Genomic DNA, 15,504 nt, shown 5'->3' with positions numbered 1-15,504 from the left:
TGCTGCCTGTTCCTTCCTCTGGAAGCTTCATGCCAGAGGGGAACCCACCAGATGCCAGGCGGAACTCTCCTGTATGAGGCCCCCAACAAGAGGCCCAGGTGTCAGGGACCCACTTGAGGAGGCAGTCTCTCCCTTAGCAGAGCTTGAGCACTGTGCTGGGAAATCTGCTGCTCTTTTCAGAGCCAGCAGGCAGGAACATTTAAGTCTGTTTAATCTGTGCCCATAGCCACCCCTTCCCCAAGGTGCTCTGTCCCAGGGAGATGGGGGTTTTATCTATAAGCCCTTGACGGGAGCTGCTGCCTTTCTTTCAGAGATGCCCTGCCCAGTGAGGAGGAATCTAGAGAGGCAGTCTGGCTACAGCATCTTGCCAAGCTGTGGTGGGTTCTGCCCAGTTCAAACTTCCTGGTAGCTTTGTTTACACTGTGAGGGGAAAACTGCCTACTCTAGCCTCAGTAATGGCAGACGCCCCTCCCCCCGCCAAGTTCGAGCATCCCATATTGACTTCATACTGCTGTGTTGGCAGTGAGAATTTCAAGCCAGTGGATCTTAGCTTGCTGGACTCCATGGGGGTGGAATCTGCGGAGCTAGACTACTTGACTCCATGGCTTCAGCACCGTTTCCAGGGTAGTGAACGGTTCTGTCTCACTAGCATTTCAGGTGCCACTGGGGTATGAAAACAAAACAAAACAAAAAACTGCAGCTATCTCAGTGTCTGTTCAAAAGGCCACCCAGTTTTATGCTTGAAACCAAGGGCCCTGGTGGTGTAGGCACCCGAGGGAATCTCCTGGTCTGCAGGTCGCGAAGACCGGGAAAAGTGTAGTATCTGGGTCAGAATGCACTGTTCCCCATGGCACAGTCCCTCATGGCTTCCCTTGGCTAGGAGAGGGAGTTCCCCGACTCCTTGTGCTTCCTAGGTCAGGCAACACTCCGCCCTGCTTCTGCTCGCCCTCTGTGTGCTGGACCCACTGTCTAACCAGTCCCAATGAGATGAACCGGGTACCTCAGTTGGAAATGCAGAAATCACCCGCCTTCTGCATTGATCTCTCTGGGAGCTGCAGACCAGAACTGTTCCTATCCGGTCATCTTGCCAGCCACACCCTGGTGGAAGGAGGAGCAGGCACTTTTTTTCACAAGGCAGCAGGAAAGGCAGAGATATTTTTTATTCTTAATGTCCATTTTTTCACTTATTGCCTTGCAGGGAAAGAAAAACTTACATAACTTCATTTTGAATATTATTTGGCAAAAATATAGATTATAAATTATTGTTCATAGGACATAAGGATTTAGAAAGTGAGTAGAGGGAGAAATGATTCCTGGGGGCTTTGCACTTTCTTTATCCTTTAGGATTGCATTATTTGGCCAAAATATTACAAAAATTAAAGCTTTTCTATTATTTTCCAGGATTCATTAGAATGTACATTTGTTTCTGATGGTGACACTGCATATGACATGCAAAAAGTTATGTCCACCACTATATTAAATAGATTATATACTAATGAGGGAGCAATGATTTTCACATTTTAAATTATATATGAAGAGATGCAGTATTAATATTTAAATATCAATATATAATCTAAAGAGTGATTTTATATTTTTTTAAAAACCTGTAAAGTAGATATTAGCACCATTTGCAAATGAGGAAATTAAGCTTTGAGAGTGAATATAACCTTGTCACATAATTAGTAATTTATAGTGGCATAATTCCATGCTGATCTTCAAAATTTCTGATCGTACATATATTGAATATTTCATTATGATGTAATAATGAAGCATGTTATTAGTACTTGTAATCAGTTCATTGTTAATAATATGCTATTTTTGTTATACCATGTAGGTATTTACATATTTCAAAGTCCTTTAAAATAAGTGAAATATGATTTTTTATTTGGTGTCTAAGCTAAAAGATGGTCAGAGAGGCATCCAGGACTAGTTGTTAGGTGACAATTTGCAGCAGTTCAGTGTGAAATGCTTTAAACTATGATGTTTCTGTTGTACTTAGTTATCATTAAGTATTTGGCCAACTCTGCACTAATAGGATGTAGCATAGTAATAAAAGTTCTTTTATTTGAATATAATTGGATCATTTTGATTACTTGTTAAACTTTTTAAAGACAGTATGTCCCGATTTCTACTTAGCCCTCTCAATTTGTTAGATCTGCATTATTTGTTGGAACAATGTAATGTTAGTTAATGATGGTTAATTTTGTCCTTTAAGCCATTCAACTATACTTGGGAAAAAAAAAATTAGTAAAATAGTAAAATAGTTTTCAAAATAGCCATATCAGCCAAGCACAGTGGCTCACACTTATAATCCCAGCACTTTGAGAGGGTGAGGTGGGTGGATCACCTGAGGTCGGGAGTTCGAGACCAGTCTGACCAACATGGAGAAACCCCATCTCTACTAAAAATACAAAATTAGCTGGGCATGGTGGTGCATTCCTGTAATCCCATCTACTCAGGGATTGAGTGCATTCCTGTAATCCCATCTACCTAGGCTGAGGCAGAAGAATTGCTTGAATCTGGGAGGCGGAGGTTGTGGTGAGCCGAGATCGCGCCATTGCAATCCAGCCTAGGCAACAAGAGCAAAACTCTGTCTCAAAAAAAAAAAAAAAAAAAAAAAAATCCATATCTACTACTGTTGCCTCAGAAATAAAAAATATTACATGCTAAAAATATTTAGAGACTGCACCAAAGAGGGCATAAAAGTGTCCAATCAGCACATGAAAAGTTGATCAACATCATTAGTCATTGTGTAAATGCAAATTAAAAACAAAATGAAATACCACTATACATTATTAGAATGACCCCCCCAAAAAAAGGCTGAAAAACAAACAAAAAAAGAGACAATGCCAAGTGCTGATGAGGATGCAGAGAATTGTAATTTTACACATTGCCCTGGGAATGTAAAATGGTACAACTAATTTGGAAAGCAACTTGGCAGTTTCTTACAGTTAAACCTACACATACTGTATGACTCAGCAGTCCTATTCATAAGTATTTATACATAAGAAATAAAAACATATGTCCACACAAAACTTGTTATAAATATGCATAGCACTTTTGTTCATAATTACCCCATACTGAAAACTACCCAAATGTGCAGCTGCCGAAAGGATACCCAAATTGTTGTACATACAGACAATGGAATATTACTCAGCAATAAAAAACAACCCAGACTACTACTGAACATTACAACAATATGGCTTAATCCACACTTCGGGAAAGAGCAAGGATTGAAAAGTTATGTACTCCATTATTCCATTTGTATAACATTTGAAAAAGACAAATCTCTGGGGGAAGAAAGCAGACCAGTGTTCACAAAGGCCTGAAGATAGAGGACTTACTATAAAGGGATATGAAAGAACTTTCTCAGGTGATGAAACTCTTCTATATCTTGTTTGTGGTGATATTTACAAGACTGTATATATTTGATACAACTCACTGATGTGTACATCTAAAGGGGGAAATATGACATACATAAATTAGACCTCTCATAAAATTGAAATAAATTTAAAACATGTATCATTTTTTAAAAGTCTAATTTGTGGGGTTAAAAATTCCCAAATATAATGGATGTGTTTATTTTGGGCTGAAGCTTTCAAGGCCTCAATTTTAGGTTTTGTATAAAAGCCATATAAATTTTTAAAAGTAACCAATCACAGAATAAAGAGTGTATAACTGTCATATCAGTACACGGGCTAAAAGAATTAGAAAACAGGCCAGGCTTTGTGGCTCACACCTGTAATCCCAGCACTTTGGGAGGCCCAGGAGGGTGGATCACGAGGTCAGGAGATCGAGACCATCCTGGTTAACACGGTGGAACCCTGTCTCTACTAAAAATACAAAAAATTAGCCGAGCGTGGTGGCGGGTGCCTGTAGTCCCAGCTACTTGGGAGGCTGAGGCAGGAGAATGGCGTGAACCCAGGAGGCGGAGCTTGCAGTGAGCCAAGATCACGCCACTGCATTCCAGTCTGGGAGACATAGCAAGACTCTGTCTCAGAAAAAAAAAAAAAAAGAATTAGAAAACAAACAAAGCAAAAACTGATCATTTTAAAATTTAGGGAAAAATTAGAAAATTAAATTTAAAGAGTAAGGTTAACCTAAATTAAAGAGTAAGTAACCTAACTCATCCCACTTCCTCTGAGAAGCCATCTCTGGACATACTATGCGAAACTGCAACATCCTAAACATTCTTAGTCTTCTGTATTTTCTTGCAGTTTTTGTTCGTTTGGTCAGTTTTTTTTTTTAACAGTTATATTATCTCAAATGGCATGTGTAAATACATGTATTTATATACACACACACACACACACACATACCTATATATTTAAACTTTTTTTTTTTTTTTTTTTTTTTTGAGACGGAGTCTCGCTCTGTCGCCCGGGCTGGAGTGCAGTGGCTGGATCTCAGCTCACTGCAAGCTCCGCCTCCCGGGTTTACCGCCATTCTCCTGCCTCAGCCTCCCGAGTAGCTGGGACTATTATTTTTAATCTTTATTGTAACTTACATATCAGCTTTGTCTATTGTTTTTCATTATAGAACACCAGCACCCCAGCACCTCGTAACTAAGTGCAATTTCAATATGTATATGCTGACCTAATGAATTGATGAATTATTGAACATAACAAATAAGCTTAGTTTTTGACATATGCAATAACCACGTCTACAAAGAATAATGATTGATTAGTTCTTTACTGTGTGGGAACATATGTGGATGACTAAAAATAAACCAAGTATTTATAACTTGTTTAGTACAATTACAACAATGTAGGATTCATCATCAAATGTAGATACTAGCTACTATAAAAGGGATTTTTTTAAGTGTAAACAGATTTAATACTTGAATTGACCTTAAAAGTGAGCAGCCAGGCGCAGTGGCTCACGCCTGTAATCCCAGTACTTTGGGAGGCCCAGGAGGGCAGATCACGAGGTCAAGGGATCCAGACCATCCTAGCCAATGAGATGAAACCTCATCTCTACTAAAAATACAAAAATTAGCTGGGCGTCGTGGCTCACACCTGTAGTCTCAGCTACTCCGGAGGCTGAGGCAGGAGAATTGCTCTAACCTGGGAGGCAGTGGTTGTAGTGAACCAAGATCGCGCCACATCACTCCAGTCTGGTGAAAGAGTGAAACTCCATCTCAAAAAAAAAAAAAAAAGCATGATTCATTTTTCATAGGTGTTATTTGCCAGACAACCTACACTTCCTCCATGTTTGGAAACAGAAAGTAATTCAAGACTGGTGGTCTTGCAAACCAGGTTTCTGAGAAAAGATTAAAACCCTAATGCAGTGATTCTCAGTGTGGTACCAGACCACGACGGCATCAGCATCATCTGAAACCTTATCAGAAATGCAAATTCTGAGGTTTAACCCTAGACTAGCTTACTGCACTGCTGAAGGTTGAGCCCAGAAATTTATGTTGTAACAAATTTCTAAGTAGCCAGAAATCCATGTTATAGCAAGCCCTCCTGGTGACTCTGTTGTAAGCTAAAGTTTGCAAATGCCTTAAGGCATCTATTATATGTTAACTTTCCTCCTATGCATCTAGAATAGTACTTGTTATATATCATCCTGAGAAAAAAATTAAGCAAAGAGCCATCTTTACTTTTGCTTCTAAGATTTTTTTGGATGGAATGATTTCTCTTATTTCTGATAGACAAAACTCATAAACTCTCTTAGTGTCAGTATATTGGTGGTATATGTTATCAGCGTTTGCTTATCTACTACCGTCTTTTTCTGGTTCCATAAAAATAACAGCTAAAAAAAATCTGTACCTACATCATTGATTTTATTAAGCACAATTCTGATAGCTAAAGGCAGAAGGCTTTTATTTAGATTATAAATAAATGATGTTTTGAAACAATGTGTACCAGAATTCTATCCTGATAGTCCATTTTAGCTCCCTAGTATGTGGGAAGTAAATGAAACATGAGGAAATGAAATATCTTCCATGTCAATAATGGTGTTTACTTTATATATGATAACTTGAAATAAATTCAATAACTTTAGGCTATTTACTGCAGGAGCAATCTCAGATAGCATGTACTCACCATCAAACAGTTCTAAATGATTCTGAACGATTCCTAGCATCTATCTTACGGTGAAATGTTGTAAGAATTGTTTAAGCACCTAGGAGGAAAAGGAACAGATATGTTCTGGGGATAAGATTTGTGGAAAAGTATGCTCTGTTGTCACTAGTATAAGAAAAAGTAGATTTTCTGTCAGTGGTTCTTACTGTAACCTCAATATATTTATTACAAATGTCAGAATAATTGCATTCTGTATTTCAAGAGAGTAGTGATGACATATCTTTTGAAATTCTACTTCATAATATGATAGTTAGGAAAGCAGAAACTGAAGATCCTCTGCCTAGTTTCAAATTCTGACTCTGAAATTTATAAGCTCCGTGTTCTTGGGCATATTATTTATTGAAAAGCTATTTTTCAATTTTCTCACTTATAGAAAGGAAGTTATAGTAACACCTGTACCTTATAGATTTGTTATGATTATTAAATGAGTAAAAAAATTTAAGTTACTACAAACACTGCCTGGTACAGAGTAAGCATTATCTAAGAAATAAAATTATTTGCAGAGAAATTATTTAGATCATTTTGTTCAAAGAAATATATCTTGTTTATATTCTTATAGATCCAGGTAGACCAAGTACCATAGTCTGCTATTTCTGCATCGTGATTGCTATTTGGGCGGTCTACTCATCAATATTCATTGTTAAGCTGTAAACTATCTTTACTTATCAATTTCTGAGGTTAGTGAAAAAATACTATACTTCAAAAAGTTTACGTTTGTAATCTCATTAATTCAGTGATCAAATGTTTCTCAGTCAACTGTTTTGTGCATTGAGCTAAAGGTTGTGGAGGCCATATAAAGAATGAGCCTTAGTTGTTTTTAGGTAGTTTTTGGTTCTATTGTGTAAATTAGATATTTATATAATATAACAGAAGTAGAAAGTGAATATTTTCATTTGAAACAGAGAAGAAAAAAAAAACAGTGACAGTTTAATGACACTTCCTCTGGGCTTGAAAGAATAAAAGTGTTGATTGTAGCAAAAATGCTGTGAAATAAACATTATCATTATTACCATTTGACAGTTGTAAACAGAACAAATCTGAAATTTCAAGGTAACAGTCCTCAAGCCACAGAGCCCGTCAGTTAGCAGAAACCAGAACTATGTTCAGGCTGATCTGATTCCAAAGCCAGATCTTTTTTTTGTCTACTTCTTAGGTAAAGGGATGGCAGAAATAAGATCTATCTGAACTTCCACTATTGGCATCCTTTTGTTTTAACTTATCTTGTGTTTGAGCTGTTGATTGTTAGTGATTGTACAGTATGTTAGTCTCGCTTTAGTAAATAGATTTTATTATATGAAACTATGATGTAATTAAAGTGTGGTTCATTTTGCAATAACAAAACAGGGACTAAAATTAATGTCTTCTGATGAACTATTATAGTTAAGTATATTACTTCCCGTAGATTTTCAGAAAAATTAAATTCAATTAGCTAAGTAAAATTTCACTATTTTATTATCAAATAATTTTATATTTATGATATTTAAAAAGCTTATTTGTTGAAAAATAGTTAAAACAGATAAAGAACATAAACCCATAAATACATTAGTGAAGAACTGTAAAAAGAAAGTTTCCACCAATAATTTACTTTCTCATAGCCTAGTAGGTCAAATATCTTATTCTGTTTTCCCCACATCACCATTGTAATCTAGGTAGTTTATTCCAACAATGGATGTTTATTATTAAGTACCCATAATATGTAATGTACTGTGTTTGACATAAATACCTATATCATAATGGGTTGTCATTTCTGTTCTGGGAACTTAATACAAATGTATATTACTTCTACTTTGAGGTGATAATGGACTTACCATCTTGCCAAATAAGTTGCCATCTGTACAGAGCCTTATAAAAATGGACAGTATTTCCCCAAGTAAAAATGATGAAGGAAAGTTTTAAAGAAACCCAGTATAGCACAGCATGAAAATCCAGTCATTCCTAGAATGTATATTTAGAATGATTCTCTTCCCTTTTGGCTATGATACATCCTCCATCATGACGCTAGATTCCTCTTTTCAAAGGATGAATTTCACCACATGGCTCTCCCTCATTAAAAGAAAAATTACCTCCCATTGAAAGGAAGGAAGCAGATATTTCAATTTAGCATTGTTTGATTCCAAAGTCACCAAACTCATGACCTCTTGAAAATGGTCATGGAAAGAACATTGAAACTGGGAATAGAGGTCCTGGAATAAATTTAACTTTCACTGTTTAACAATCAATATGACCTTTCTGGGCACCTGCCAGAGTTTGGTCCAATTTGATAAGCAATTTAATAGCAAAGGAAAAAAGTCTGTTTGGGCATTTTTTTCTCTCTCTCTTCATTTTTTCTCTGCTCTATAAAGTCTTTTCCCTTCCAAGATAAGCATCTCAAATTCCTGTAGTCATTCCTCAAAGCACATTTGTTTCATTTTTTTTTTTTCTAGATTCAACTCTCAGGAAAGGAGGAATGATCTGGTGTTATTACTTCCTTTGATCCCGACATTTTGCTTGCCTGTATTAGATGGCATTACTGTTTTTATTCAGATCACTGTTAACTGTGTCAAATGGTTTGCTCATATAAGCTTCCAGTCAAGTGAACCCATCACCCTGGATCCCTCTGGACAAAAGTAGAGGGAGGGAAACAAAAACAGATTCTTCAATTAATAAGCCTCCCACTGTCAAACTGAATTTCCAGGGGCTGTTTGTACCTACAAGACTTTTTATTACATAATGGGTTTCTATTTATGATTGCTCTCATTTTTGATATATTTATAACTTACATTGTCATCTGTTGTAACATTTTAATGTGAAACTTAAAAATATGATTTCTTGATGATTGTTAATAATCAATGTGTAGTTTATATTTACTTTCATTCTAACTTTCACCAAAGACACCAAGATGTAAATTGAACTCTTAGGAGTGTGGGTACCTCAGATACCTAAGCTCCTTTAGTGTGGATATCTCCAAGACTTCCTGTTTCCTATGAAAGGAAATTTAGAACAATTTCAAGACCGAAGGCAGTACTAGTCATCACTATGTCATTTTCGGCTACACTCCACATACGTAAGGGGTGTTGCAGAAGCAGTTGTCAAGATAATGTTTCTGGACTATCCAAGTTCTATCTAGATTTCAATTGGCATCAGTGTATTTGCCTTGGGGCTGTGCTGTGACATTTAGTATCAATAGTGGACTTATTCTCAGAGAAGAAAAAATACAAAAGAGAGAAACATCAAAAAGTGGAAAATATTGAAGAGAAACTGAACTTAAAAAAAAAAAAAACAGAAAAGGCCGGGCGCAGTGGCTCAAGCCTGTAATCCCAGCACTTTGGGAGGCCGAGACGGGCAGATCACAAGGTCAGGAGATCGAGACCATCCTGGCTAACATGGTGAAACCCCGTCTCTACTAAAAAATACAAAAAACTAGCCAGGCGAGATGGTGGGTGCCTGTAGTCCGAGCTACTCAGGAGGCTGAGGCAGGAGAATGGCATAAATCCGGGAGGTGGAGCTTGCAGTGAGCTGAGATCTGGCCACTGCACTCCAGCCTGGGCGACAGAGCGAGACTCCGTCTCAAAAAAAAAAAAAAAAAAAAAAGAACAGAAAAAATATGCAATAGTTTCTTGTGGTAGAACCAATGCTATTAGGTACATTTCTTGTTTGGAGTTTGACAGAGATTATGATTTCCAGCATATTCAGGCAATTATCAACTAGATCATTTTTTCTGTTTCACACCCTCTCATGATATAACCTATATGTTTTAATAATTTTAATATATAATAACAAATTGAGAGACCTAATATTAGATGCTCTTGTACATGTGTATTAGCAACACATATTCTCATAAACCATGAAATATGAGACCAATTATTATACTGTGCTTATCCTCATAAGTTTCAAATATTGCAAACTAAGGATTATTCTCCATATTTTACATGACCTTGAAAAACATCTGACCTTTTCTGCTAAATAGTCACCCAGGTTACTGACATTTCATATCAATAAAATGTTTTCAGTTAACCTACCTAGGCATTATTTCATTATTTGACATTTGGTGATCTTGGTAAAAAAAAGTAACATAACAATTTACGTTTAAAAACCCTGAAGCTAAAGAAACTAACTTCTAAGACTTCAGTGTTATAACTGATGTTCAGGAACTGTGAACAAAGAAAATTAATGACTTATATAAGTTTCTATTATCCTCTTTTGTTATCCCTATCCTTCTGAAATTAATGTAAATTTTATCAATGGGTTTCACATCATTCGTGATCATTCATGTAGATTCAATACTCTGCTGAATGATATAACCTAGTTTGACCACAGCATTTCAAGTAGACAATTATGCTAGCTATCGGGGGAACCAGCCCCCAATATTTCAATGTAGGTTCTTTCTATTTTCCCTAAGAGTCAGCTGGTCTGAGAAATAAAGAGAAAGAGTACAAAGAGAAATTTTACAGCTGGGTCTCAGGGGGTGTCATCACATATTGCAAGGACCATGATGACAACCCTGAGCTGCAAAACCAGCAAGTTTTTATTAGGGATTTTGAAATGGGAGGGGGTGTATGAACAGGGAGTAGGTCACAAGGATCACATGCTTCGAAGGGCAATAAAGATCACAAGGCAAGACAAAATTAGAATTACTGATGACAGTCTATGTCCCACTGTGCACGCATTGTCTTGATAAACATCTTAACAGGAAACAGGGTTCGAGAGCAGATAACTGGTCTGACTAGAATTTACCAGGCTGGAATTTCCCAATCCTAGTAAGCCTGAGGGTACTGCAGGAGACCAGGGCATATTTCAATCCTTATCTCAACCATATAAGACAGACACTCCCAGAGCAGCCATCTATAGACCTACTCCCAGGAGTGCATTCCTGCCCCACGATTATTCCTTGCTGGGAAAATAATTCCGTGATATTTCTTCTACTCACACATCCATCTATAGACTTTCTGAGAGAAGAAAACTATGGCTGCATTCTGCTCGACCCCACAGGCAGTCAGACCTCATGGTTATCTTCCCTTGTTCCCTGAAAATCGCTGTTATTCTGTTCTTTTTCAGGGTGCACTGATTTCATATTGTTCAAACACAAATGTTTTACAATCCGTTTTTACAATAGTGGTCCTGAGGTGACGTACATTTTCAGCTTCTGAAGATAATGTGATTAAGAGATAAGTAAAGACAGCCATAAGAAATTTTAAGAGTATTGATTGAGGAAGTGATAAATGTCCATGAAATCTTCACAATTTATGTTCGGAGATTGAAGTAAAGACAGGCATAAGAAATTATACAAGTATTAATTTGGGGAACTGATAAATGTCCATGGAATCTTCACAATTTATATTCTTCTGCTTGGCTCCAGCCAGTCCCTCCATTCGGGGTCCCAGACTTCCCACAACACTAGCAGAAGTCCTAAACTAAACCTGCCCCTGAATGTAAGTATAAAATGAACCTGAAATGAAAGGACATACTTAGGTGTCTAAACAAAGTGGTAATACAGTCCTTCACACAGCTGAGCAGTCTGCATGCAGATACCAGGTTGTACACTCAGCTATACTGTAGATAGAAACACTGGGAAAGGAAAGGCCACATTAGCGGGCTTCATCCAGTCACAGGAACACTTAGAGTTGAGCAGGTTGAATTCGTTATTCACTGCAGCAAGAGAGAATGCACACAGTGGGGAACTGTGGGGCATCTCAGTAGGAGCAGGTGGCAAAGAACTTGACATAGGATTTGGGCCTGGTTTGAGGAATCTTAGGGAAAGTCTGAGGAAGTAGAGGTTTGCTTTGGGTTGGGTGTTGACAGAAATTTTATGGCAATTCTATGACTAGCTATCTCAATACATCTTATCTGTAGGAAGAACAGCGTAGGGCAACCATAAAGCTGTAATTAGTTAAAGTACCCCTCATTCATTTTGTGAGAGGGGGTTCTTTGGTATTTTGAAGTTTTTACAATGACCTTGTCTGAAGTGAATGTTCTTTAAGATTGTTAATACCCAACAGGAGAATATAATGGCTTATCTGTGAACCCAAGAAGTATAAAATCACATTGGGCCTGAGTTGTGAAGTCAGATCAGTTTCCAGTATCATGGTTGGCCATTCTCTCTCTCTTTCGTTCTCTCTCTCTCTCATACACACACTATCTTTATTATTCTCTCTCCCCTCCCTTCTTTTCTTCCTTCCCTCCCTCTGTGCCCCCTCTGTCCTCCCTTTCTCCCTCCCTCACTTCCTCCCTTCCTGGAAGAAAAACCTCCAACATGGCACTCTTTTGGGATTTGTATTGCTACTAAGAACTGACCAAAGATCAAGGAAGGCTATAGGTCCCTGCCCAACAACCTCACCAAGACTTGAGAATAAGAAAATCTTAGTCTAAATTCATCCAATTTCATTTTAGTAAACAAGCATAAAACTGTCATATTGCCTGTTCTTATGTACTTGAATATCTTTCCATTGATATTCCTCATAACTATTAAACTCTGTTGTGGAAGTCCCCAAAGCAGTCATGGACAATATGTAAACAATTATAATACAACTTTATTTACAGTCAATGGCCAGATTTGGCCTGTCAGCTGTAGTTTACAAAACTGCCATGTAAAGGCAAAACCAACTGATCTTCTGGTCATATTGGGCAACTTCTGTAAAAGATTTGGCATAAAACCAAACAGATCACACAAGGGGTTTGGGGCTCACACTTTTTCTATCCAACCATATGACTAACTTACACTAGTTAATTAACTACCTATCTTGTGCAGATTTCTATGACATGAATGTTGATTCTTGATTAGGGGATTTCAAATGCTAATTAATCAAGTGCTAAGCACCTTTTAAGCATAAGTTGCACACATGTGCTTCAAACTCTTCGTACAAAAGTATTTAAAGTAAATTACCACTCAGATGATGTATTTGTGAGATTTGGGTTTTCAGGACAGAGATTCACTTGAGTACCCTAAGTATTGGATATTGAGTCTGATGATGCAGGTGTTGATAAGAGAGATGCACTGAGAATTCATGGGAAGAGCAAAGCTATACTACAGCTTGACATTAGGGAGGCTGGAATGAAATGCCATTCAGGAGATGAGACAGAAGCTAGACAGTTCTTTTGGTTTCCTCCTATATCTTAATAAAATTCAGTTTTGCTTTCCCTACTCCTACTACTCCTACTGCCTCATCAGTTCTGTATCTATATATTTTCTCCTTTACAATTTCATATTAGCTGTAGATTTTACTTAGCCATCCTTTTGACTTTCTCCTATTTTTGGCTCCCTCATTGCCTCTCTCTTTCCCAGGGTATTCCAGCTACTGATGTTGCTACTGTATCTTTAGTCATTCACAGAGTTCCCATTTGAATTCTCCAGATGGAGCTTTTAATGACATCTTAATCCTGTTGTAAAAGTATTTTTCCATCCTTGGTTTGGCTCTTCCTTTTTTTGTGGGGTTGTGGCAGAAATATCTAAATGATGTGTTAGTGTTGTCTTTATTTCATATTAACTACGCATGAACATAATATGCCTGAGTGAGTGAGTGAATATATGAATGGAGAGTTGACTCTCTATAGTGTTAACAGGAGAGCCACTGACTTTTTTTTTCCTTTTAATGATATTTCATAGTAGTAAAAAAAAGAAGACATCAAGACTTTATTTACTGAAAGTTTGTTAAATGCCAGAAATTGTGTTTGGTGTATTTATGTGTTCCATGTAGTAATATCTTCAAAGCCCAGCAAAGATGATATTATTCACAGTTTTTCAGTTGAAGAAATTGAAGGTGAAAGTATATAAGTTTTTCAGTGACCTTCACCAGTTAGTTGTTGAGCTAGAACTTTCAACTGTCTGTATTATTTCTAGATTTTCTGCTATGCCATGCTGCCTCAAAAGCCAGCATAAGAGCAAAAACAGGAATTTATTGAGTGATCTTCAAAGAAGTATTCTTTGAAGAATATAGGATATCATCATCAAGAATATAGGACATCTGTAATCCCAGCTACTCGGGAGGCTGAGGTAGGAGAATTGCTTGAATCTGGGAGGCAGGCGGAGATTGCAGTGAGCCGAGATCGCACCATTGCACTCCAGCCTGGGCAACAAGAGCAAAATTCCATCTCAGAGAAAAAAAAAAAAAAAAAGAAGAAGAAGAAGAAGAAGAAGAATATAGGACATAATCATCAAGATAAGATAAGAAGTTGGCAGAGAAAACAATAATCTCAAGATCTCCTTTTGACTTCTGGTGGGTGTGCCTCCTCCCAGCCTCCTTGCAAGAGATAATCTAACATGTCATTTGTTTTTTCTATCTCAGGTAGGTAGAGGTAGATAGTATGACTACCATCAAAATCTGAGTCAAAATTGCATGGCAGCTGTTGTTTTTGTCATTCCGCTTACTCTTCTAAATTTCACTCTTAACCTAATCCCTCAAGCTGCCCTATAGATTTTTAAACATTCTGTTTAGATATCCCTCCTAGAGCTCTGCTTTCGTAAAATGCCGTATGATCTTAAATGACTCTTTGTCCTTTCTATTTCCTTTGGGTGGAGATGAGAGAAAGGCTCATTCCCGTTAATAAGAGTGTAGTACTGCTCAAGATTGCTGTAATTGCTTCTTAGGAGTGACCGATTGCATGTTCTCAGGGAATGTCTGCAATATAAAATAAAAGTTAATCAATCGAATAACTAATTGTTGGGACAATTGGAAACTCGTTTGCAAGTGGCATTCCTTAGTGTCAACTGACCTTCTTATGCCTTCTCACTTCCTCAGCCACTTGTACAACAGAACATAAATCAGACAATACTGATGGCAAATTGTCTCTTCACCTGCAAGGTGAACTAACTTAGAGAGTAAGCAGTTGAATATTAAGGACATACATAGTTCTAAGGCCAAAATCCATGAAAAGTACTCAGGTTTGGAAAATGGTGGGAGTGGAGAACATCTGTTAAAGGCAAATTTGCCATCTATGCATTTTGCAAGAACTCTGCTTGGTGAGAAATTACCTGCTCCCCACAGATAGCAGATTCTCTCAACTTCTTCATTGTAGGGATTTCCAACTCACTGCTTTTTCAACTGTCTAAACCCTTTTATCTTTATAGCACATATGGCCTCCCACCCTGAAACTGGTAGGCACGGTTTCTGATCTAATTTAATACCCACATTATAGTATGTTTTAAATATCATATCACCAAGTCCATAAACAACTATGCTAATGTATAAACTAGCTCAGCACTGCTCAAAACACATTACAGTTGCCAACACCATAAAATCCCATTTACTTTTGCTTAAAAGTGTTTGATATTGAATTTGCTTTCCTCTGAACTGTAATTAACAACGTTCTGAACTGCTTACAAGATTCAATTGACTGGCATTATTAATCACACATTCACAGAGAAGTTGACTATTACATTTGAATTTTTTCTTTCTTATGTGTTTTTGGCATCTAATCACTGATGAAAACTAAGGAAATGGCC

The 15,504-nt window shown here is 37.3% G+C and overlaps 1 protein-coding gene across 2 annotated transcripts in view; it reads left to right on the top strand.

The window, feature by feature from the left end:
* SPOCK3 (SPARC (osteonectin), cwcv and kazal like domains proteoglycan 3) overlaps window positions 1–15,504 on the top strand; it is a 490,780-nt gene that overhangs the window by 143,626 nt on the left and 331,650 nt on the right. The window contains exon 3 of one of the 2 annotated variants that reach the window (XM_033215625.1): window positions 11,833–11,841. The exons of the other annotated variant lie outside the window; for it this stretch is intronic. Within the exon in view, the coding sequence (XP_033071516.1) occupies window positions 11,833–11,841 (9 nt within the window). The remainder of the gene's footprint in view (window positions 1–11,832; window positions 11,842–15,504) is intronic. 2 annotated transcript variants of the gene reach the window in all.

The sequence above is a fragment of the Trachypithecus francoisi genome, unplaced genomic scaffold, assembly GCF_009764315.1.
Source record: "Trachypithecus francoisi isolate TF-2019V2 unplaced genomic scaffold, Tfra_2.0 Lachesis_group1, whole genome shotgun sequence".
NCBI lineage: Eukaryota > Metazoa > Chordata > Mammalia > Primates > Cercopithecidae > Trachypithecus > Trachypithecus francoisi.
The sequence above is the reverse complement of the archived record's forward strand: the minus strand, read 5'-3'. Positions and strand labels throughout refer to the sequence as shown.